The sequence below is a fragment of the Gymnoscopelus microlampas genome (assembly GCF_963454915.1).
Source record: "Gymnoscopelus microlampas genome assembly, chromosome: 17".
NCBI classification, from domain to species: Eukaryota; Metazoa; Chordata; class Actinopteri; order Myctophiformes; family Myctophidae; genus Gymnoscopelus; species Gymnoscopelus microlampas.
Window position 1 is genome coordinate 32,204,074 of NC_139954.1, and position 24,633 is coordinate 32,228,706.

Here is a 24,633-nt window from a genome sequence, read left to right on the forward strand (position 1 = left end):
AAGAGTATGTAAACCATTTGCAGACGTTATCATGAGCCTGAGCCTAGTTGCTTCTTTTGGGCTTGTTTTAGACCTGTCCGCTTGTTTATTTTGCAAAATCTGGCAACACACTGATTACCTGCATTACACCTGCAGTAGCCTACTAGGGAGGAAGTGAACAGTGATGCAGTTGCAGACTGGACAGAAATATGTCTAATTCATGTTTTATGTGTTTTAACTGTCTTGTTGCAGGTGATCGAGGTAACATAAAATGGCCAATCTTACACACATGAAGTAGCATTATGACTAGGGGGTATTTTGATGGTGGCTGTTTGTATCCACAATGTTTGTTTTGATGTGTAGTCTAGTAATGTCCTCCATGCTTAGCAGTTTAGCTTAGCAGCTATAGCTAACTTGCACTGGGAGGTGGTGACTGCAGAGGCTCCAAGCTGCTACTCTGTGATTCTGTTGTGATTAATTTCTTTGTTTAAATGTCAGTGTGTGTGCTGTGGCCAAGAGTTGCTACATTTTATATCTTAATAAATTGTTGTATACTTGTATACTATATAACGTTACTTTTGCCACTTTTTGATGTCACATGTTTTACTAATCACTGTTAAACATGAAATAATAATGCATAGTCTTCACTTTACAACAAGGCCCATGATAACGTTAGCAAATGGTCAACACACTCTTTACGAATGTCTTACGAATCATATATTAAACATGAAAGATAATTCTAGTAATTGTTTGGCATCTGCATTCATGAAAGCCAGGTAGTTTGCAACAGGTAAGGAGAAAGTCACATTAACAGACAGTTGTAAATGATGAACTGTCTTCACTTTACTATAGGGCACATAATAACATGTACTAAGGATTTATAGATATTTTAGGAATGTTTTACAAAGCATATGTTAAACATGAACAAACACATTAACAGACAGTTGTAAATGATGAACTGTCTTCACTTTACTATAGGGCACATAATAACATGTATTAAGGATTTATAGATACTTTAGGAATGTTTAACAAAGCATATGTTAAACATGAACAAGCTACCAATAGCTTGTATATATTATGTAACATCAGTTACAAATGATGTAATAATCATTTACAGATGTATTATACATGTCTTATTCATGAATAGTCATAAAATACCTTTATAGATGATTTGTAACCGTAGTTATAAAGGTTTTAGTAATCATTTACGAATGGCAATAAACAGTTTGTTAATGATTTGTTAATAGTCTACAAACTGCTTATAAACGTTTATAGATGCTTTAAAATGGGTCGTTACAAATGATTTAATAATCATTTACAGATGTATATAAATGGCTTATTCATGAATAGTTCACTACTTACTAATACTTTATAAATGATTTGTAACTGTAGTTATAAAGGTTTTAGTAATCATTTACGAATGACAACAAACAGGTTGTTAATGATTTGTTAATAGTCTACAAACTGCTTATAAACGTTTATAAATGCTTTATAACGGTCAAGAGAGGGTGCAGGGAGTGGGCGCGGGGGCTTCTTCCCCCCGTGGTTTCCAGACAATAAAGCGGAGGGGTTATAGAACAAATATAAACGGGCAGCTGAAATATTACAGAAAGATTGAGGGAGGGGCGGAGCTAGAGAGGAAGGGGTGGAGCCAGAGAGGAAGGGGTGGAGCTAGAGAGAGGAAGGGGCGGAGCTAGAGAGACGGAGCTAGAGGGGGAAAGGGCGGAGCCAGAGAGGAAGGGGCGGAGCTAGAGGGGAAGGGGCGGTGCTAGAGAGACACTATAATATAGACACTGACACTATATATAATATAGACACTATAGTATAGTGACACTAACACTATAATATAGAGACACTATAATATAGTGACACTAACACTATAATATTGACACACTAACACTATAATCTATAATATAGACACTATTAGTAAGTATATTAGTTAGTTATATATTAGTATTAGTAAGTATATTAGTTAGTTATATATTAGTAAGTATGTTAGTTAGTTATATATTAGTATTAGTAAGTATATAGAAAAACAAGTTAAAACCGTTTAGGTGAAATAAATTTAACCGAAACGAAAATTACCAATCGACTCTAAATTGCCTGAAACGTACTCCTAACAGTTTTTTGGGGGGACGATTTTGGCCTCCACACTTAGTGATTTTTTCGGATTTAACTTTCGTTTCGGTAGTGACAAACTTTCGTTTCGGTAGTGACACAATGGTGAAAAAATAAATTTACTAAGTCCAGAGCTCGATGAATGTTAGGGACCAAAAAAAGTCACTACAAAGTACTACCAATCAACTCTAAATTGCCTGAAACGTACTCCTAACAGGTTTTTGGGGGGACGATTTTGGCCTCCACACTTAGTGATTTTTTCGGATTTAACTTTCGTTTCGGTGGTGACCAACTTTCGTTTCGGTAGTTTGATTACAAAATGTAAGTTGTGTAAAAAATAATCTGACTATACTAAGTTGTTATTTGTTTGTTTAAGTCAGGCTATACTCTACTCAGAGTCATAAGTTTACAAAATGTACTAAAGTACAGTGAACGTCTGTGCGGTTTGTCTTCATCACTGAAAATAACGTACATGTAAACTGATATAAAACATGTGCAGTTGGGGTGAAGAAACACAACCATTTCACTCCTAATAATACCTATTTGATTTGACATCCTGACTTGCTGCTGTAGCTGAGGCTTGAACCTGTTACCTGCGGCTCACTAGTCAGTGACTCTATCCATTCACCTACAGCTGTTTCCTTGGAATCTGTGGTTCTGAAACGTTTTGTTGTCAACCCCCCAAATTGACATGTATTTGGGCAGTGGACCCCAATGTGAAAAGATGTAGTGTCAGGGCCCCCCATGAAAAAGATTTATATTTATGCTGTAACACATTTTTTTAAAGTTATTTGTCTTGTTTGTTGTTCAAGTCAAAGCACCAGGAAGGCTATATTTGTCATCCAACTGTTAGCTCAATGGGTTGAGACGCAGTATACATGATCCAGAGGCCATGAGTTCAAATCCCATTGATGTCTTTCCTATGATTCTTTCCTTTGCAGACTGGCTTCCAGAAGATCAACTGAAAACTACCAGGAAGGCTGTACTTGTCAGCCATCTGTTAGCTCAATGGGTTGAGACGCAGTATTCATGATCCAGAGGCCATGAGTTCAAATCCCATTGATGTCTTTCCTATGATTCTTTCCTTTGCAGACTGGCTTCCAGAAGATCAACTGAAAACTACCAGGAAGGCTATATTTGTCATCCAACTGTTAGCTCAATGGGTTGAGACGCAGTATACATGATCCAGAGGCCATGAGTTCAAATCCCATTGATGTCTTTCCTTGAGTGGGTTCGATTCCCACTCCGAGTCATGTGTCCCCGGTAACTTGGGGCAACGGATAAATTGACTGATATCCTTCGTGATGCTTCCCTTTGCAGAATAACTTCTAGAAAAACAAGTTAAAACCACCAGGAAACCTGTAACTCTCAGCCAACAGCATAGCTCAACTGGTAGAGCGTCTGTCCAATAACATGACTTGACTTGACTTGACTTGAGTGGGTTCGATTGAGGACACTCCTACAAGTTATTCTACGGATATCAGTCAATTTATCCGTTGCCCCAAGTTACCGGGGACACTTGACTTGAGTGGGAATCGAACCCACTCAAGTCAAGTCAAGTCATGTTATTGAGCGACAGAGCGTCTGTCCAATAACATGGCTTGACTTGACTTGAGTGGGTTCGATTCCCACTCGAGTCAAGTGTCCCCGGTAACTTGGGGCAACGGATAAATTGACTGATATCCGTAGAATAACTTGTAGGAGTGTCCTCAATCGAACCCACTCAAGTCAAGTCAAGTCAAGTCATGTTATTGGACAGACGCTCTACCAGTTGAGCTATGCTGTTGGCTGAGAGTTACAGGTTTCCTGGTGGTTTTAACTTGTTTTTCTATAAATTATTCTGCAAAGGGAAGCATCACGAAGGATATCAGTCAATTTATCCGTTGCCCCAAGTTACCGGGGACACATGACTCGGAGTGGGAATCGAACCCACTCAAGGAAAGAATCATAGGAAAGACATCAATGGGATTTGAACTCATGGCCTCTGGATCATGAATACTGCGTCTCAACCCATTGAGCTAACAGATGGCTGACAAGTACAGCCTTCCTGGTAGTTTTCAGTTGATCTTCTGGAAGCCAGTCTGCAAAGGAAAGAATCATAGGAAAGACATCAATGGGATTTGAACTCATGGCCTCTGGATCATGTATACTGCGTCTCAACCCATTGAGCTAACAGTTGGATGACAAATATAGCCTTCCTGGTAGTTTTCAGTTGATCTTCTGGAAGCCAGTCTGCAAAGGAAATAATCATAGGAAAGACATCAATGGGATTTGAACTCATGGCCTCTGGATCATGAATACTGCGTCTCAACCCATTGAGCTAACAGATGGCTGACAAGTACAGCCTTCCTGGTGCTTTGACTTGAACAACAAACAAGACAAATAACTTTAAAAAAAAATGTGTTACAGCATAAATATAAATCTTTTTCATGGGGGGCCCTGACACTACATCTTTTCACATTGGGGTCCACTGCCCAAATACATGCCAATTTGGGGGGTTGACAACAAAACGTTTCAGAACCACAGATTCCAAGGAAACAGCTGTAGGTGAATGGATAGAGTCACTGACTAGTGAGCCGCAAGTAACAGGTTCAAGCCTCAGCTACAGCATCAAGTCAGGATGTCAAATCAAATAGGTATTATTAGGAGTGAAATGGTTGTGTTTCTTCACCCCAACTGCACATGACAGCAGTTTTATATCAGTTTACATGTACGTTATTTTCAGTGATGAAGACAAACCGCACAGACGTTCCCTGTACTTTAGTACATTTTGTAAACTTATGACCAGGGGTGCACATAACTTTTTAGGTCTGGTGCTCAGAAGAGCACCTGTAGATGTGACTTGGTGCGCAACAAATAAATGGTCCCGTCCCATTTTGTCAACGGGGGGGGGGGGGGAGTCAGCGCGGTAACGCCGACAGTTTTGTCAACGGGGGGGGGGGGGGGGGGGGAGCTGCGCGAGAGAAAGAAAAAAAAAGGACACTCTGCTTGCAAATTCCGCCGATTTTCGCCGTTTTTTTTTATCTCACACAGTTTGGTGAAGCCCCCAAGGTTGGTGCCCTGTGCTGCGCTGCTTTTATCGCGAGATTGGGACGTTCGCGGCATATTTTGCACCATCACAGTGCGTTCATCATCGGGGACGAGTGCCTCTAACAGCCGCTGCTGGCTGCGTGCACGCAGCGGGGCAATGCGAGGCGATGCGAGACACTCAATCACGTGCAGCATGCATCTCTCCCCCTGCGCCTACTGGCTGTACATGGGGCCGACGGGTGCTTTAGCGTGATTGCGGCTTCAGGAAGTATCCTAGCCTCGATCTCCAGGCTTTTATTTTTTAGTTTTGCTAAAAAATAAAAGCTTGGAAATTCCTGTCCCAGCTGTTGGTGCGCAAAAGCGCCTCGCGTCGTCTGATATGGTGCTCATTTTTTATTTTGGGTGCGCATGCGCACCTGCGCACCAGTTATGTGCACCCCTGCTTATGACTCTGAGTAGAGTATAGCCTGATTAAAACAAACAAATAACAACTTAGTATAGTCAGATTATTTTTTACACAACTTACATTTTGTAATCAAACTACCGAAACGAAAGTTGGTCACCACCGAAACGAAAGTTAAATCCGAAAAAATCACTAAGTGTGGAGGCCAAAATCGTCCCCCCAAAAACCTGTTAGGAGTACGTTTCAGGCAATTTAGAGTTGATTGGTAGTACTTTGTAGTGACTTTTTTTGGTCCCTAACATTCATCGAGCTCTGGACTTAGTAAATTTATTTTTTCACCATTGTGTCACTACCGAAACGAAAGTTTGTCACTACCGAAACGAAAGTTAAATCCGAAAAAATCACTAAGTGTGGAGGCCAAAATACTCCCCCCAAAAACCTGTTAGGAGTACGTTTCAGGCAATTTAAAGTTGATTGGTTATTTTAGTTTCGGTAAAATTTATTTTACAGAAACGAAAGTTAAATCCGAAAAAATCACTAAGTGTGGAGGCCAAAATCGTCCCCCCAAAAAACTGTTAGGAGTACGTTTCAGGCAATTTAGAGTCGATTGGTAATTTTCATTTCGGTAAAGTTTATTTCACCGAAACGGTTTTAACTTGTTTTTCTATATACTTACTAATACTAATATATAACTAACTAACATACTTACTAATATATAACTAACTAATATACTTACTAATACTAATATGTAACTAACTAATATACTTACTAATATATAACTAACTAATGTACTTACTAATACTAATATATAACTAACTAATATACTTACTAATACTAATATATAACTAACTACTATCGCATAACTAATATACTTACTAATACTATAACTAACTAATATACTTACTAATAGTGTCTATATTATAGATTATAGTGTTAGTGTGTCAATATTCTAGTGTTAGTGTCACTATATTATAGTGTCTCTATATTATAGTGTTAGTGTCACTATAATATAGTGTCTATATTATATATAGTGTCAGTGTCTATATTATAGTGTCTCTCTAGCACCGCCCCTTCCCCTCTAGCTCCACCCCTTCCTCTCTCTAGCTCCGCCCCTTCCTCTCTGGCTCCGCCCTTTCCCCCTCTAGCTCCGCCTCTCTAGCTCCGCCCCTTCCTCTCTCTAGCTCCACCCCTTCCTCTCTGGCTCCACCCCTTCCTCTCTAGCTCCGCCCCTTCCTCTCTAGGTCCGCCCCTCCCTCAATCTTTCTGTAATATTTCAGCTGCCCGTTTATATTTGTTCTATAACCCCTCCGCTTTATTGTCTGGAAACCACGGGGGGAAGAAGCGCCCACTCCCTGCACCCTCTCTTGACCGTTATAAAGCATTTATAAACGTTTATAAGCAGTTTGTAGACTATTAACAAATCATTAACAACCTGTTTGTTGTCATTCGTAAATGATTACTAAAACCTTTATAACTACAGTTACAAATCCTTTATAAAGTATTAGTAAGTAGTGAACTATTCATGAATAAGCCATTTATATACATCTGTAAATGATTATTAAATCATTTGTAACGACCCATTCTAAAGCATCTATAAACGTTTATAAGCGTTTTTTAGACTATTAACAAATCATTAACAACCTGTTTATTGACATTCGTAAATGATTACTAAAACCTTTATAACTACGGTTACAAATCATCTATAAAGGTATTTTATGACTATTCATGAATAAGACATGTATAATACATCTGTAAATGATTATTACATCATTTGTAACTGATGTTACATAATATATACAAGCTATTGGTAGCTTGTTCATGTTTAACATATGCTTTGTTAAACATTCCTAAAGTATCTATAAATCCTTAATACATGTTATTATGTGCCCTATAGTAAAGTGAAGACAGTTCATCATTTACAACTGTCTGTTAATGTGTTTGTTCATGTTTAACATATGCTTTGTAAAACATTCCTAAAATATCTATAAATCCTTAGTACATGTTATTATGTGCCCTATAGTAAAGTGAAGACAGTTCATCATTTACAACTGTCTGTTAATGTGACTTTCTCCTTACCTGTTGCAAACTACCTGGCTTTCATAAATGCAGATGCCAAACAATTACTAGAATTATCTTTCATGTTTAATATATGATTCGTAAGACATTCGTAAAGAGTGTGTTGACCATTTGCTAACGTTATCATGGGCCTTGTTGTAAAGTGAAGACTATGCATTATTATTTCATGTTTAACAGTGATTAGTAAAACATGTGACATCAAAAAGTGGCAAAAGTAACGTTATATAGTATACAAGTATACAACAATTTATTAAGATATAAAATGTAGCAACTCTTGGCCACAGCACACACACTGACATTTAAACAAAGAAATTAATCACAACAGAATCACAGAGTAGCAGCTTGGAGGCTCTGCAGTCACCACCTCCCAGTGCAAGTTAGCTTTAGCTGCTAAGCTAAACTGCTAAGCATGGGATAGGGTTAGCATGTTAATGATTTGTTAATAGTCTACAAACTACTTATAAACGTTTATAAATGCTTTATAACGGGTCATTATTGTAAAGTGCTACGGAATCATTCCTCACTGAATAAGAAGTTGACTTTTCGTGCAACAAGCTTACCTCCACCTTCTCCACCACCAGCCAGGCCACCTGTAAGCCCTCCAGGCCTTTAAAGGGAATCTCACGTGTGAGCATCTCCCACAGAACCTAACACAAAAGGCAATGGTCAGTCAATGATCAAATAATGTTTCTGTTTTGGTGTTTCTTAATTGGTGGGTCGGGACTCAAAACTGGATCATGAGATGTTCTAACAGGCTCATGCACATTAAACAACAGACGTTATGGACTACGTCAGGGGAGCCCATGCCCATGTTTTAAGAAAATGGGGATTATGAGTAGCATACAAAAGTTTATACCGTTTGCATTTTTCTCACTAACTCTATTTCATCATGTGCATCTCTTTTGGTGTAATTGATGTATATGTTTAATAACTATAAAAGGTAGTGAGTTGACTCAGACATATATTGGCTTACCTGGAGATGTTTGCTATTTTTGTCACTCAACACTAACAGAAAGGTGTCTTTGAATGGCTGAATGACATGCCCACTAGGCTCTGTCACCCATTATTTCACACTTTCACTGTCACCACAGAGGAATGTGACTAAGCAGTAAGCACAATACAAGACAGGTCAGGCACATACATGGTAATAAACATACTGCAGACACTTAAGGGCCGTTCAAAGTCCCTAGATTGGTCTTTAACGTGCGTCAGGGGGTGAGGGATGTCTTGCGTTCTTTATGGACACATGCAAGGTCGCTCACGTTAAATCCGTTGGAATTATGACGCTATTAATCCACTAGATGGCAGTTGCAAGCTATTAAGTGTTGGGGAAAAGTGTTGCCATGTCCGCTTATTATAAGCGACTTTGGGCTTATTTTTCTGTAAAGTTGCTTGTAACCAAACATTGGTGGTTGCGGTTTTATTTGGGCTTGTTTCTAAAGTGTAGTTGCTTATTTGGGCCAATTATTATTTAAACCAGTGATTCTCAAATATATATTGTAGATCTGCTATTTTCATGTGATGTGGCCTAGTCGATTCTTTTGGGCTTGTTTTCATCGACCTGGTTGCTTATTTCTCTCACAAAACCTGGCAACAGCGCTAACATGAAGCTAGCATTGTAGCATCTAGCCAAAACAATGCAATAAAAGACACAAACTAGACAAAAACAATGGTTGTGTACATCTGGATTTCATAGGCCCTATCAATAATCAAAATAAGTTAATGGCTAGGAGTTGTACATCATTATACTTGTACTATTTCAATGGATTACATTTTGACACAAACCTTCCAAACTCTATCTACCTAACCTCCAAACATCCCAAAACAAACTTGTAAGGCTACTTGTTGGCCTCAACTACAAAATCCATCTAACCCCTGATCATTTTGATAGGATTGGATGGCTTAGGGTTGCGGACAGAGTACAGCAACTTGCTATGGGCCTGGTCTTCAAGATATATCACAACATTGGGATCCCCCTGTATTTGTCAAAATACTTCCAAAATGTTAATGATGTCCACGATCACAATACCAGAGGCAGCTCCACAAACCTTGTCCAACCCTTTTTTGGCTCAACAAAGGGAAGTAACTCGTTCTCATGCTATTCATCAAAAATGTGGAACGCCCTACCAAAAGGAGTAAAGGAGTGTAAAACCCTACTCTCTTTCAAAACAGCCCTAAAGATACACCTTCAGGAGGCTGCAATTGGAAAATGGCCCCTGTCTAAGTCCTAACCTAACCTATCCCCCTACCCCCCCCCCCCTCTCTCCTTCTCCTTTTGTACATATTTCTCACTCTTCATACCAGTAACCTGTAAACTGATTGTATGACATTCTATAGTAGTTGTGTATATCTGTCTGTCTCTTATATGTCATCATGATTTGTGTGCATGGGGAACTCATTTGAAACAAGCTCTGTGCTTTTATGAGTCTTCCAGTTTAGTAGACCTTGTATTGTGAATTTGTACTTCCATGTACTGTTGTTCTCATGTCTTACTAAATAAAGTACATCAATCAATCAACCTACTTGTATATACAGAAAGAAAAAAGAAAAATACTAAGAATGAGAAAGATACTAAGTTCCAGTGAAGCAGTACTTCTACAAAGGTCAGAAAGACAGTTATAGTCCACTTTAGCACAGGAAAAAATGCAGGAATGAAAATGTCATTTTTGAAAGTCTCCCCTTTCAAGTGCAAGGAGAAATGGCTGATTGACAGTTCATTTTCCCCGCCATGCAGTTTATAAGAGTAAAAATAGCACTATTTCTCCTGTGGTAGCCAACAGATTGTTTGGTTTATTCTACAAGCCAAGCCTTTTTCTGGTCGGGCTGACTTTTAAGTCTGAGATGAAATGTGCTCTAATACAATCTAATCATATTGCAAATGGGTTTCCACTTTGGTCAACTGAAATCATGGCTGAGAAATGTCACTCACCACACCGTAAGAGTATGTGTCACATGTCTCGGAGACAGGCAGGCTCTGGATGACCTCTGGAGCCATCCAGGGGAAGGTACCCACGAGGGACATGCGTGTTGTGTGGGATAGGAACCGAGATGCCCCAAAATCACAGATCTGAAGTGAAAACGACAGACATGTTGTTGTGTTTTCTAAACATCATCTTTAGATTATTTGTATAATTGGTTACAAATTATAATAAATCATAGAGGTACAAACAAAAAAGTGTAATGTTGTATTGTCTCTTGAATCCATAAAAAAATGTAAAAGAAAAGTATCTTTATTTCAAAGCCTTATATAGCACGATCGACTTGAAAATTGATAATGAACCAGGCCATGAACCAGGTATAATGAACAATATTGTTTCTTTTTCTTCCCACAAAGGAAAACCACAGATATAATCCATGCAATTTGTATGAAAAAAAATGATATTGCGTTTGATGTTCTGGATTTTGGTGATTCTTGCCGTGATACTATGGAAATTGACCATACGTTTCCTCTAAGTATACACTTTTATCCTGGACTAATTGCCATGGACTAATTTTCAACGCTGAAGCTTAGGGAAAGTGACAGATGAATATAGTCAATTAAAAACAATCTTTTGGAATCTTATTTAATCGAGTAATGATACTATACTATATTATAAAAATGTTCATTCAATTGTGCTTTTGTGCTATTTTTGGGTGCGTGCGTGACTACATCTTACGACAAAGTATAGCTTTTGTAGATCAACATGCTAGAGATGGAGCCAGCATCGATCATCTCCTGTGTCTACTGTCTACACTTTGCTATTTTCCCTGTTTACTTCCTACTTCCCACAAAAACTTCTCTCTCCCTCATCGACATTCACAGAGGATGCTGGCAATAAGTTATCCACTGCCCTCTGCTGTCCATGCAGGTAAATCATATATTTTGTATCTGCATGCCTTTTCTTTCTTGTGTGCAACAACCAAGTCCAAAACATTGCCTATTTCTATACAATTACATCCACACAAACAGCTCATACGCCCCCCCCCCCCACCCCCACACACCCAGGGAAGAGACAGTATAATATGAAAATAAATAAAATAAAACAAACAAAGAAGAAGTTAAATAAAAGACATCAGTCACCACATTCTGGAGCAGGAGAATTATATACAGTAAATTATATTATTATTATGGTATTGTCAAAGTACACCATGTACCACTACTCGATGACTTCATACTGTACATCGATGTTCTTCAAATGTCAAATCCAGTATGTAAAACTGACCATTTACATACTGTACAACATACCTTGAGGACTTTATCTGCTGTTACAACAACTGTAGAGGTAAAAGTGAGGAAGAAAAAGGGTTGCCAATGTCAGCGAAAATAGCTATTCAGTTCTGTTTTATAAATTCACATGAAGATGTTTTTTTTTTAATACAAATGTTCAGACAAACAGATAGAAGAAGGAATTGTGCTGATAAATGTGATCAGTTACCATTCCTGGACTTCAGGTCGCGGTGGATCACCTTTATGGGGGCCTCTGCATGTAAATAGTGCATTCCTAAAGGGGAAATAAAGAAAGTTTCCTTTGAAGGAGATCAATGTTAAACCAGGCTGATATAAAGCAGTGGTTCCCAGTGTGCTGTGAGATAAATCCAGGTGTGCCGTGGGACGTAGACGTCGTAGAGCCTTCATCCTACCCCTCCAACCTAACACTCCCTGCTGACAGATGCCGCCTCAATTTTTACCACTTTTAAAGGACGACTTCACCCATTTTCAACAATCTTCATATAATTGGTCCTCACTAGTACTTATGATAAAATGGTAAAACAAAAAAAGTCTGTGTCTCATAGGAGGGCTGTGGATACTTCAGAAACCCCCCTACCAGTGACATCATCATTAGACAGGTTTTTCTTTTTTTAAAGAAGATTTCATATATTAACGCGACATCAATGGCTTCCATTATAGCATGCTAACTTTCAAGGAATAGAAAGCCTGACATTCCCAACATGATGTCACTGGTAGGTGGGTTTCCTAGCTGTCCACAACCCTCCTCTGAGACACAGACCGGGTAGAGAAAAATGGTGCCATATTATCATGAGCATTACTGAGGACCAATCATATGAAGATAGGTTGAAAATGGGTGAAGTCATCCTTTAACCTGGTGTCCCTATTTTGGGCATGATAATTATTATTATAGTCAAAATCTTTAAATGTTTATGTTATTCATTTTTTCTTTACTATTTTCACAAATTAAAAAAAAATAGTGAAAATAGCAGATCTACAACCTCAAGATGAGATGCGTTCACAGAGTGATAAAAGTGATAACACATGTTATAGAGGCTAATTTTCACGGATATGACTACAGGCATGCCTTGAGATTTTGACATTCCCTTTTTTTAAACCACTGATACAAGAATACAGTACAGTATGTGCTTTCGAGCTCTCCCACATATCTCTATGCCAACACTCATTACCTAATGTAAGCTATGGGCAATTGTTCTTCACATCAAAAGGAAAAGCATTTTCTAGCTACAGTGTAAACATGCTCTGAGTGGGAACCCTTCCTTTTTGGAAATACTCCCAGAATAACAATGACCAGGGAAAGACCTTGAGCATATTCCGTCAGGAAGTTGATAATGAGGTACAAAAAAACGGGTGATTGCTTTACTTTAGTCATAAAGCCATTCAAACTCAAGCCTTAGCCAGCCTGTACACAGTAAAAATACACACATTGCTCATCAATACCATACGAACAAAAGCTGGAACAAAAGGGCAATGTCATATTTCAACACAATCCAACAGTTGTTGATGTCTGTTATTAGCTCACATCATCAGGAAATATAACACATTTCCACGTTACCTTTGGCAATCTCCATGGCCCATGTCATGATCTGCCCCATGTCCATTTCCTCACTGTCATCACTGGACAGGTAGTCATACAATGAACCTCCACTTGCATACTCTGTAAGAAAATACAATCACATCAAACACATGCCTTGAGTTTGTACTGAGCTGAACATTTCAGGACTTAACAGACTAACAAGCAGTAGGACAAAACTGTAAAGGATTGACAAATGGTGAGGGGAAAATGTCATGTTATGCCATGCCAATGACATAACTACACTGGTGAAAGTGCAACATTATACATATGAGCATGACATGTGAGAGCATTACGTGAAAACAGCTGAAAACTGAATTTCTGCCAGAGGGCTCATAGAAGCAAGCTGGCAGAGTCTTGTTTACAGATTGCTCCTGTCATTGGCTTGTCACAGTGGATGAGCTCATTTATCACAATGCTTTGAGCAAACGCCCTCACAGCTTAACACCCCAAGCCGACCCCCCCTCCTCTGCTAGGACTCGGCGGGACATGCTTGTTAAAACTATCAACGTCAGTCAAATCCCGTTGCTTCCAAAACAAAACGGAATGGTCTTTTTTTTCTTTTTTCTCCACGCTGTTTCTGTTCCAAACGCCATTACAAGCGCTCTGTGTGTTTTCAGTGGTTTCACATGCCAGAGCAGACTTCCCACATTGCATAGACCTTGACATTCACGCAGACTTCTGCAGCTCTTTAAATCAAATCCTTGTCAGAATGCTGTTCCAGCGTCTTGTCTCATGTGTCTCGCCTGTCTCTGTTCTCAGCATTCTGTCTCTCTAACACTTTTCTATCCAATAAAGCAATAAAAATGCCACACAAAAATAATAATAATCTATTCCAGACACAGACACGCTTACTTCTGGAAAATATCTGTTAATAGATAAATCACCGCTCACTGTCAAGGGAAAACAAACACAGCTCTCCCACAAGTCCATAAAAAGTAGGATTTCCCGGCCAGAGTGAAAGTAAAAGATCAAAAGGGCTCTATCTGATACCATCTACATTATTATAGGGATGGTTTGTGCATTAGCAATCCAATCATGTCCTCACAGCAATGAGAACACGCAGAAAGAGGAATCGCCTGTGGTTGTTATTGTGGTTCAGGTTTCAATAAACGCCACCAACAAACAGCAACATATTTTAATTAGTTTATATGAGTTATAATATAAGTTTCCTTAAAATAGTAAGATTGGATTGGATCTATTCTAGTCATGATGAACAAAAATGCTGGCTTTATAAATGTGGACCAATGAACTTGTGCTATGTTTAATGATATTATTGCCACATAAAGTACATGGTTAAAATGTATTGTTATATATCGGTAAACACTTGCAGGTGCAGTCATTAAAAAATCATTCTGCCTTTGTACTTTGAACAAGATCATAAAAATGAAATAGATAATGCAATTTCTAATATAAACTTTCCCTCATAGTTCAACCAGCTTCCCAAGAGTGAACACAAAGGCCATGAAAGAGCAGTTCACTGTGGTGGAATAATGTCTTACAGTCACTGTTAGATAAGACAGTACTAACTTGTTATTATGTTGTTCACCCTTGGCCTTATGATGCTCTGTCAATCTGAATATTATAGAATCTAGAAGCCATAGCACAGGCCTGGCATGTATTGCTTCGAGTACAGCTTAGTCCTGTGACACAAGGTCCCCACTTATCCTCGTGGATAACTATGTTCTGATCCGTGTTTTCGTCAGAGATCTACTTGACCACTGACCTGCGATAAACTTTATAAATATAAAGTGTCTCTGACAGTAGAATTTCTCGACATCACCAACCTGTGCAGAACAAGGATAGCATTACTGTATATGTGAAGGTAAAGTCACCTCTCTCCATAACCTTAAGGTCATAAGGCTCTCTTCCTTCGTTCACTATGATTATTTGTCGTGAACAAAAGCAATTATGGTCAGACATAATGGCATGTAGGTCAACAGAGACAAACAGATTCTCTTTGTAGATATTGTTTGTTACAGAGATGGAATCGCAGCTCCTGATATATGTGCAGACAGGGGAAATTCATAACACTGCTGATGAATGTGGAAATGGCATGGTCAGAACAGCCATAAACATTTTTCCTTTATCTGGTGCTAATTAGTTTCTGCTTTGATAAATAGAGACACCAGCCCCTTGACAACCAGCCCCTTCTCTCTTTCAACCACATAACACTAGCCACAGTGGGGACTGGGGACAGGTCGTGTCTGAGAAATAAATTAAAATGAGAGCTGTAAATAAAACCTGCAAAAAGGAATTTGCAGCAACAGTGTTCCAGTATGGGAGAGCAGCATTTATGAAAGAGGATGTGTAGGATGTGGACATGAATGCATAGTCAGTCTCTTTACATGCTGTGGTATTACGAGTGGTCATAAGGAAGAGGAACCATATTGTTCAAGCTGTACAGTAAAAGTGTTACTTGATTTTCTTAAACATTTATTCTCACTGGGCATCATCTGATAGTGATAGTGAAAGTGAAGTTATTTTTGATAGAATGTTTCAGCGGCATATTTTAAAACAATAAGCATAGTTCAAAAATGTGTTGGTGACCACTTCTCTAAATACTATTTTAGTCACGAGTGTCTGCCCCGTACACTCACAGGAAGTGCTTTGGAACTTTTCATTTTTATTTGTATTATTTCCAGAAATATATTACCAGGGAAGCCATCAGCAAAAACGGGCTATGAACAGATGCTGTAATGACAACGTAGCTTCAAGAGGTATTGTCAAATACACTCCAAAAAGCAAAGTTAGAAGTGTTCAGTCATCAAAGACAGAATCAGGGGCTGACCGCAGCAGCAACACATGCATTACACCTCATACACTGCAGTACACAATGATACAGGAAAACAGAGATCTTGAAATGAAATTGAAAACAACATTGAACTATCATAGGTTGGCTGATACACTCCTGCCTTATGTAAGTGTGCAAAAGCTGGCTGACATCCCTCTGTACTCAACTGCCACGTTTGAACTTTGCAGGTTGCTTTATTCAATTCAGGACACACAACTGTAGGGTGGGTTCTTCCTGAACCTTCACACATTCACAAATGCTTCAATAGAGACCTCTTCACCATTCAGTGTTAAACAAACTGCACTGTAAAATCCTGAGTGTTGAGTTAAATCTGAGTGTACAAATGGACCCGTAGGGAGTTAAATCAACACTCATAACTTTGCAGTGTGTGTGTGTAAACAAAGTAAACTGGTATGACCAGATGGTGGAAGGCAGGTTTTAATCATGGTATAATCAAAAAGGAAATCGGTGGCTATAACAGCTCTGTTAAAGCCTGTTGGTTATTGTCAGATCTAACTGTTAGTGCACATGTGTACAAGGGGTTATATGTAAGAACTCACCTGTGACAATTCCATAGTTGGGAGCTTCAAGGATTGCTCCGTAGAACTGAATGATGTTCCGATGGCTGAGAACACTAAGAATTTCCGCCTATGCATTCAAACACACAAATAAATAACTTGTTTATGCTGAAGGGGGTCAAACATGCATTCCTGAATAAGTAAATGCAAGTCATTGATCGTTTTTCCGTATGTCTTGGTTTTACTTCTACTTTTTACCCCAGTAGGGTTTTTTTTTAGGGCTTTTTTTAATGCCATTGTTTTAACCCTGCAGCACTTTGAGATTTGTGAAAATGTGAAGTGCATTACAAATACAATGTGTTGTTATAATTACTATCGTAAAAAATAAAATAATAAATGCTTAAATTAGTACTACACAGGTCAGAAACCTGAACTGCTACTGCCCAGCCATTGATAAAATGGAAGAAAAGGTAAGAAAGCTAACAAAAATGTTCATCAAATTGTAAGAAGACACTATAATTAACAGAACAATCTGTTTAATTTGAAAGGACTACTTCAACAGTAACGTTTGCAAGAATAATCATCTGTCTAACACTCGACTGAAACTGAATGGATATCAGTGATCTTTTTTTAATGAAAGAAATGACGACTTGTGTGCTGAACATATCACAGCCCAAGAAAGGCAATAGAATTTCGCTGAAAAGATTTTGTTCTTTTAAGATAATGAGGCTATCATTTCAAAGTCAGTTCAAGTACTATCTATGCTTTAATTGGTCCTAATACAATCTCTCATTTGGCAATAAAGATCTTTTAAGGCATACCATATGAACATTTCTAAGCACAAAGAGTTGGGGTTTGGTATAATGACTGCACAGTAAAATCCAAATGGACCCTTGGTTACATTTGTACACTCTCAAGAGTTCCAATGCATAAATTAACACTGTGAATTTTACTGTGTGACTGATGGGTACAGAAGTCACTACAGCCCACTAAATGGGGGAGCAATTAAAAATGATTACTATACCGACAATTAAAAAAGTATATGAAAAGCCACAGCAATTATGACTCCTACCTCATTTTCAATCTTCAGCAGTTTTTTCACTGCCACCTCTTTGTCTTGAGATATCCACCTGGCTCTGTACACACTGCCAAAGCTGCCACCACCGCAGTTCTCATAGAAGTGGATGTCATCGAAGTTGATTTGCACGAAGGCAGCGCCGAGAGACGACATGTCATAATGACACTCAGCACCAACAATACAGCTTCTGAGGAGGACAAGATCAGTCCGCAGGAAAATTCATCAAGTGCTTCACCTGTCTTTGACCAGAGCTAAGATCAGTCTATGTTTAATCCTAGGAGGGGGGAGCCTTGCCAGTTGCTGCCAATCCCACTGCAGCCCTGCAGTGCACTACAGTTTGAGAATGTGATTGTAGAGACTGTGACCCCCAGAGAGGCCTTTGGATGGCGGCTATGTCTGCCCGGTATGGCTGTGTGACATCCCTGGTCTTAAGTTAACCCAATGATTTACAGGACATAATGTTCCACGTGTCATTTCCCTGCCACAGACCTACGCCACATAAACTCACCAGTACCAGTAAGCATCAAGCAGTCCGGGATCCACTGTCTGCTTGAATAAGGACTATGGCATGACCGGTATGCATTCTCCCGGTGATGTGATCGCTGCACAGAATACACGCAGCCAAAGTCACACAGACTATTCTAGCACTCTGCAGCGCTCAGTACATCTACATGTAAGGCCACAGAGAGAGAGAGAAACAACAGCTGGTAACTATGGATAAAGACAGAACCTAAAATAATTCTTAATCTATAGTTATTTATTTCCAAATACAAATCCCTAAAGCATATTATTTCTACCTATTCATCTACAAGGGTCTGTCCCCTTCCTTTAAATGCTTACTGTACATACAGCATAGTCTATCTATATATGAGGTGGGTCAAGGAACCCTATGCTTCCAAAAATGCAGCCCACACAAAGCATTTCCTTTTGTTTGTGTATAACAGCATAAATGCATCTTGTAAAGAAATAATCCCACCATTACAGGAAATTGTAGCTCTGTTATTGTTCATAGGTTTCCCATTTACAGCCGAGCAATTATGGCTTTTAAAAGGCTGTTACCAGGGCCTTAATCGGGATTGCTATCCATCTCAGCTGGAAATGCCTCCATTGTCACAGAGGGGAGCCAATGCTCTCTGCTGATTTACTTGTATTCATGCTATACTTAGCTTCACACCAATCTACTCAGTACACTAGCTCAGTGGTTCTCAACCTATTCAGGCTGCGACCCCCCAAAATAATCATATTTGAACTGTAGACCCCCACCAAAATAATCATATTTGAACTGTGGACCCCCCCCCCCTGACAAGCACTTGGAACTGTAGGAGTTGAGGCATTACATTTTATTTGACTCAGCTCCACAGATAAATATTGTGGAAATAGCAGATCTACAAGCTCACAACCCTAAACGAGGCGTTGTATATACGAAGCTTGTATATCAGCTATTTTCACAATTTTTGCCTCTTTCTCATATTATTTTACAATCTGGCATTTTTTGGGGTATTTAAAAAGGTATTAAAAGTCCTTAAATTGTCACTCCACTGTCACCTGGGGACCACCCCCCCCCCCCCCAAAAAAAAGATCATGTGGGGGTCCCGACCCACAGGTTGAGAACCACTGCCCTAGCTAGCCTGCACAGATACAGTATATTGTGCTACTCAAGACACATGGGTTACTGGGATATGGTAGCACTCCCAAACACATCCTTGCCAATAACTATAGCAAACACTGCTGCCGGCATTAGAATACTAATGGTCTGATAACCATATGTTGTACTGCAGATAGTAAATATAACTGGGATTACATGAATTAAAACAAAATAACACAAAATACTAACCAAAATTAGAGTATGGCTGAACAATATATATTGATATTATTTCGATATTGTGATATGAGACTAGACATCATCTGGGATTTTGGATTGGATTGCACCCACATAGTTGTTATAGGTATTACTGATGACTATATATATATAAATATATATATATATATATATATATTTTAATAATCTCAATGTGTACATATTTTGTGAAACCACCAATAGTCATCCACACAATATCCTTACAACATCACTTACTGTTTTACACATACTGTAATCTTTGTGAATTTTGTCCATATCGCCTCAGTCCTAAATGAGAGTTGTGTGAGATTCACACTACTCTCATTTAGTGTGACATTTGACAGTGGACACTTATGTGGCCATTTGTTGCAGACCTGTACAAATGGGTGCTGATTCATGCGTTCACTATAGTCTGTCTCCAGTTCTCTGGGTATTCATATTCTGTTGAGAAACATTGATTATAGGCAACTAATATCATGGGTGGTGCATTTACATAAGGCTAATTTCCAGGGATACAGGATAGGTGGGCACTAGGGACATCTGGGAACCACAATGTAAAACCGGCTATTTTGTCCAAAATGTTATATATATATATATATATATATATATATATATATATATATATATATATATATATATATATATATATTTTTTTTTTTTTCAGAAAGTAAATTCAAGTTAATAAAGTAATGTAAAGTATGATGTGAATTTGGACGGTACATCAGTTATCAGACTTAATGTTATCCTTCAACTTGTTTATGCCCCAAAATAACTGGATAAACAGGTTTTGTAGCAATTTGTAGCAATTGTACACATATTAGACCTTAATTGTCGAATGTTTAAGCATGTTCTAATCATGTATACTTTACTTTACCTAAAAACGTTTTCCAAATATTTATTTTCTTTGGAAAAAATAGCCAGTTTAACACTGAAGTGAGGTGACCACTCTTCCTAGGTGCCCACCTATCCTGTTACCATTTCCAAATGTGCAGTTACAGAGTTATAACGCCTATGGCACATATCTGACATTTTTTGAGTGGAATTTTGATGTAACAAAGTAAAATTGACATAGTGCCTAAGCAAATCATATTAGGGCTACATGAACATACCTGAAGGGGATTATAGGCTACAGAATTCTTCTTGTTTACCTCCTCAAGAAAAGAGGAGTGGTGCATTTTGATAAATACGTGCGTGCGTGTATACCTCAGCCTCTGCAAAGCCAGTGTCGATTCGAATCGCGGCTGTTATCAATCTAAAATCACATCATTAACGGCTGCAGACCACATAGCATTTCAAGGCCACTGTACTGTCAACTTCATTATCTGTCTGTCAGCCTACTTGCCAATGCAATGGTAGTCTAGACCAGTGGTTCTCAAACTTTTACATTTCAAGGTCTCTGACAGTGTACAAATGTGAACCAAATGAACCCTAACGAGTCCATTTGGTTCCATTTATACACTGTCAGAGTTAAAGACTTGTAAGGGTCAATTTAGAACTTCCTAAAGGAACCCAGAGTCCCCCCGGAATCCACTTTGAGTACCACTGGTCTAGACGGCTACACATCTATATCTATCTTTTGGATTGAATTGCATACATACCAGCGTGTACGTGTAGTAACAGGCTTTAAGAAGAGTGCGGTGTATTATAGTCCACTCTACTCTCTGAGGTTAAAACAGGCAAAACTCTAAAGTGAAATGAAAAGACTCTCTCGCTTTCCGGGAATTCCTGTGCGGGTGTGACGTTTGTGACTTCTCCGCACCCAGTGGTGGAAAAAGTACTCCAATTTTTTACTTCAGTAAAAGTAATACGTATCAATACTGCGATGTAGAAATACTCAAAATTGACTTGAGTAAAAGTACAAAAGTATTGATATCAAAATGTACTCAACGTACCAAAAGTAGAAAGTACTCATTATGCAGAAGGTCCCATTTCACAAGTTTTCAAATATTTAAAATGTATAAAAAAATATTTTGAAAATAGCAGATGCAACGTATTGTGAACTTGTAGATCGCTTGTAGATTTTCAAATGGTCAAAATGTATGAAGGGTTGAAGTGGTTAATATATGTTTTGTAACAATAATCAAAATCTACAAAGTAACTAGTAACTTAGTTTTCAAATAATTGTAGTGGAGTAAAAGTAGCCTACAATATTTGCCTTTAGTTTGAGATGTAGTGGGGTAGAAGTAAAATAACTGAAAACTGGAAATACGCCAGTAAAGAATACCTCAAAATTGTACTGAAGTATAGTACTTGAGTAAATGTACTTAGTTACTTTAGTTTACGCCACTGCTGGTGTCAGTGTGTAAACCGTGGTTTTACAAGTTGCCCCAACTTCTCCTCCCACCCCAGCGGAACAGACTTGTTGTTGCATGCAATTCTGCTGACAACAGCGCCACTCTCTGGACAAAAACGGACACGCCGTCAGAACTTACTTTTCTAGATGCAAAATCTAATTGGCAGCAGGTTCAATTCAAACAAATCAAAATCTCATGCGACAAACACTTTTGTGGCTTCCTGATGAATAATTCATGAACAACAACGCAAAACTACAAATGTTATTATAGCTCCTAATACTTCCACATAAAGTCAGGTTATGGTAATCATTTCTTTCAATAAATGTTAGTATAATCAAAATCAATAAATGAAAGAAAACTGAGCAAATAGATCTAACATTTCTTTTTTAATATTTACAATAGACATGGGTAAAAATTCTGCAAACAGCATTTACCGAATATCATTGACTTTAAAAGAGGAATGTGCTCACACGTAGCTCAACATCATAATTAGCTGCATGCTGAGGTCAAAATAAATATGTGTACATTTTACAACATAATAAAAGACACAAACTCAAATATTTATAAATATAATCTGATACAAAAGATACAAAATAACAGAATATCAGAAATATTGAGGGTTTGCACATTAAGAGAATTAGCATATACATGTTTACACCTGAAATGTTACAATAATCTAAGAAATATGCTGAAAGACCAGTTTTCTGGATTGTGCCTTTAGTTACTGTAGGTGACTTTGACATTATGGTGATAATGGGGCAGTAAGTTGACGGATCAGCCCAAACCTAATGCTTGCATGAGCAAAATATTACAGATTATGCCAAATGAAGGGTTCAAATGACTCTAGAGTTTCTGAAATAATATAAAGTTGTTGCTTTGTCATTATGGTCTCCATACAACGGTTTCTGTGCAAGTAAATTCATACAAAGCAAGCTTATTTCTTGTGGTGTAGAGGCATCAGCGCTCAACACCTTGTTCTCCAAGTTGTTCTCAAGACCTGCGAGGCTCAAGTCCATGAGAGAGCTGGGTGAGTGTCCTTTGGTTGTCAATCACACTAAGCTGGCGCACGTAGGTCCGCACGTCTGGGTGATTCTTACTGGCCAGAGAGGTATCTTGACCTGAACGAGTGGAGAATCATATCATGAAGCATCAGAATATTATCATGAATTAAACCTGGTGATTTTTACTTCATCGTACAACGGTGTGGTGCACCGAAAATAGATAATATACAAGCTCAAAACATGTCACGATGCATTGTGACCGTAAATATGGGCCATTTTTGGTGTGCAGCACCGTTGTAAGACGAAGCATAAATGACACGTTGAACCTGAAACTCTGAAGCAGATAAGGACATACAAGTCTTTATTTGACAGATGATCTGGCATCAGTGTAGCATTTACTACCTTTCATACTTTATTTAGACAGGCCAGTGAAGATTGACAGGAGAGTGACGGTTAAGAAACAACACGTGACGCAACACAGCTCCCAGGTAAGAATTGAACCGGGGGCGTTGCAGTTATGTGGTTGAACTTACCAGGGCACCCCAACCTTTTTCATACCAATTAATTTAGTTAATGTAAGGATCCCATAGCAGAGTGTTGACTTACTGAATGGCTGGCTCCTGCAGTATCTCACAATCTTTACTGTGTTGGCAATCATACGCTGCAAAACAAACAGCTACAATCAGCAAAGGGGAAACAAATCTAATAGGTTGCTTTAAAAGGACTAATAACAATGTTAATTCATTGCCTTACCATTTTCTCAAAATTGACCAGATTGTCTACAAACGTCTTGTTGCCCTCATGAGTGAATGTCATGTCTTTAAAAATAAACAACAGGAGTTTGCATGTTAGATCCATAGACTGTAAAAAAGAATGGACAAAGCCACTCCCCTGCTTTCTACAGAACGAAAATGAAGCCGATAGTTCAGGAACATGCATTCCTCCATCGTTAATATATACAGTTGGCCACGTCCGGAACTCAAACGCTATTGGTTGAGACCAGACACGTGACCAGCGAACCGGAAAACACCCCCAAAAATGCTATTGGTTGGGTAGCTTGTCAATCAAGAGCGGGGGCGGGGAATGAATGCTATTGGTTGTGTAGGTTGTCAATCAAATCATCCCGCCTCTCCTGGAGCATAGCCTACTTTGTCGTCAATTTTAGAATAAATGGGACCATAATTTAGCAAAACGCATATCATGATGATTGAAAGGAGACTTTAAACTAGCGACTGGAAGCATATAGAATTTATGACAATTTTTATTACGGCAAGAAAATCTAGTCTAAAGTTTGTCAAAAACCCATTCACTTGCGCTAAAATAAATTCTTTCTGACACTTCAGGTCGGCGCAGGGTAAAACAGCGCCACTCTGGCCATTCATAAGCTTCCGTGTTGGCCTCATCGTAAATATCCAAGCCTTGCCCCTTGGTTAGATCAAGTAAGAGCAAAAAGAACTTCACCGCAATATTGGATTGTGTGTGTGTGTGTGTGTGTGTGTGTGTGTGTGTGTGTGTGTGTGTGTGTGTGTGTGTGTGTGTGTGTGTGTGTGTGTGTGTGTGTGTGTGTGCGTGTAGATTAAGTACAACTGAAACAATTAAAACAAACCATGGGTCTTCTACTCCTCTACGGGTAGATGTGAAGCTATAACTGAATCGAAAACATCATGACTCTTCTAACAGCAGAACAGCAGAGCATTCACACCA

General features: G+C 38.7%; 2 protein-coding genes across 6 annotated transcripts in view; both read right to left on the minus strand.

The window, feature by feature from the left end:
• Positions 1–21,364, minus strand: part of map3k20a (mitogen-activated protein kinase kinase kinase 20a) — a 35,426-nt gene extending 14,062 nt beyond the window's left edge. For both annotated transcript variants that reach the window (XM_084085164.1, XM_084085165.1), the window contains exons 1-8: positions 21,233–21,364; positions 17,792–17,984; positions 16,762–16,849; positions 13,390–13,491; positions 12,022–12,087; positions 11,832–11,860; positions 10,536–10,673; positions 8,167–8,253 (exon numbers count right to left, since the gene is read on the minus strand). In XM_084085164.1, coding sequence (XP_083941290.1) covers positions 8,167–8,253; positions 10,536–10,673; positions 11,832–11,860; positions 12,022–12,087; positions 13,390–13,491; positions 16,762–16,849; positions 17,792–17,950 — 669 coding nt within the window. In that variant the 5' untranslated portion in view covers positions 17,951–17,984; positions 21,233–21,364. The remainder of the gene's footprint in view (positions 1–8,166; positions 8,254–10,535; positions 10,674–11,831; positions 11,861–12,021; positions 12,088–13,389; positions 13,492–16,761; positions 16,850–17,791; positions 17,985–21,232) is intronic.
• A 979-nt stretch (positions 21,365–22,343) lies between these two features.
• rapgef4a (Rap guanine nucleotide exchange factor 4a) overlaps positions 22,344–24,633 on the minus strand; it is a 34,250-nt gene continuing 31,960 nt past the window's right edge. For 3 of the 4 annotated variants that reach the window (XM_084084339.1, XM_084084341.1, XM_084084340.1), the window contains exons 26-28: positions 23,683–23,747; positions 23,536–23,590; positions 22,345–23,046 (exon numbers count right to left, since the gene is read on the minus strand). In XM_084084339.1, coding sequence (XP_083940465.1) covers positions 22,919–23,046; positions 23,536–23,590; positions 23,683–23,747 — 248 coding nt within the window. In that variant the 3' untranslated portion in view covers positions 22,345–22,918. Of the gene's footprint in view, positions 23,047–23,535; positions 23,591–23,682; positions 23,748–24,633 lie in introns of all 4 variants that reach the window. The other variant, XM_084084342.1, reaches the window with a different exon arrangement.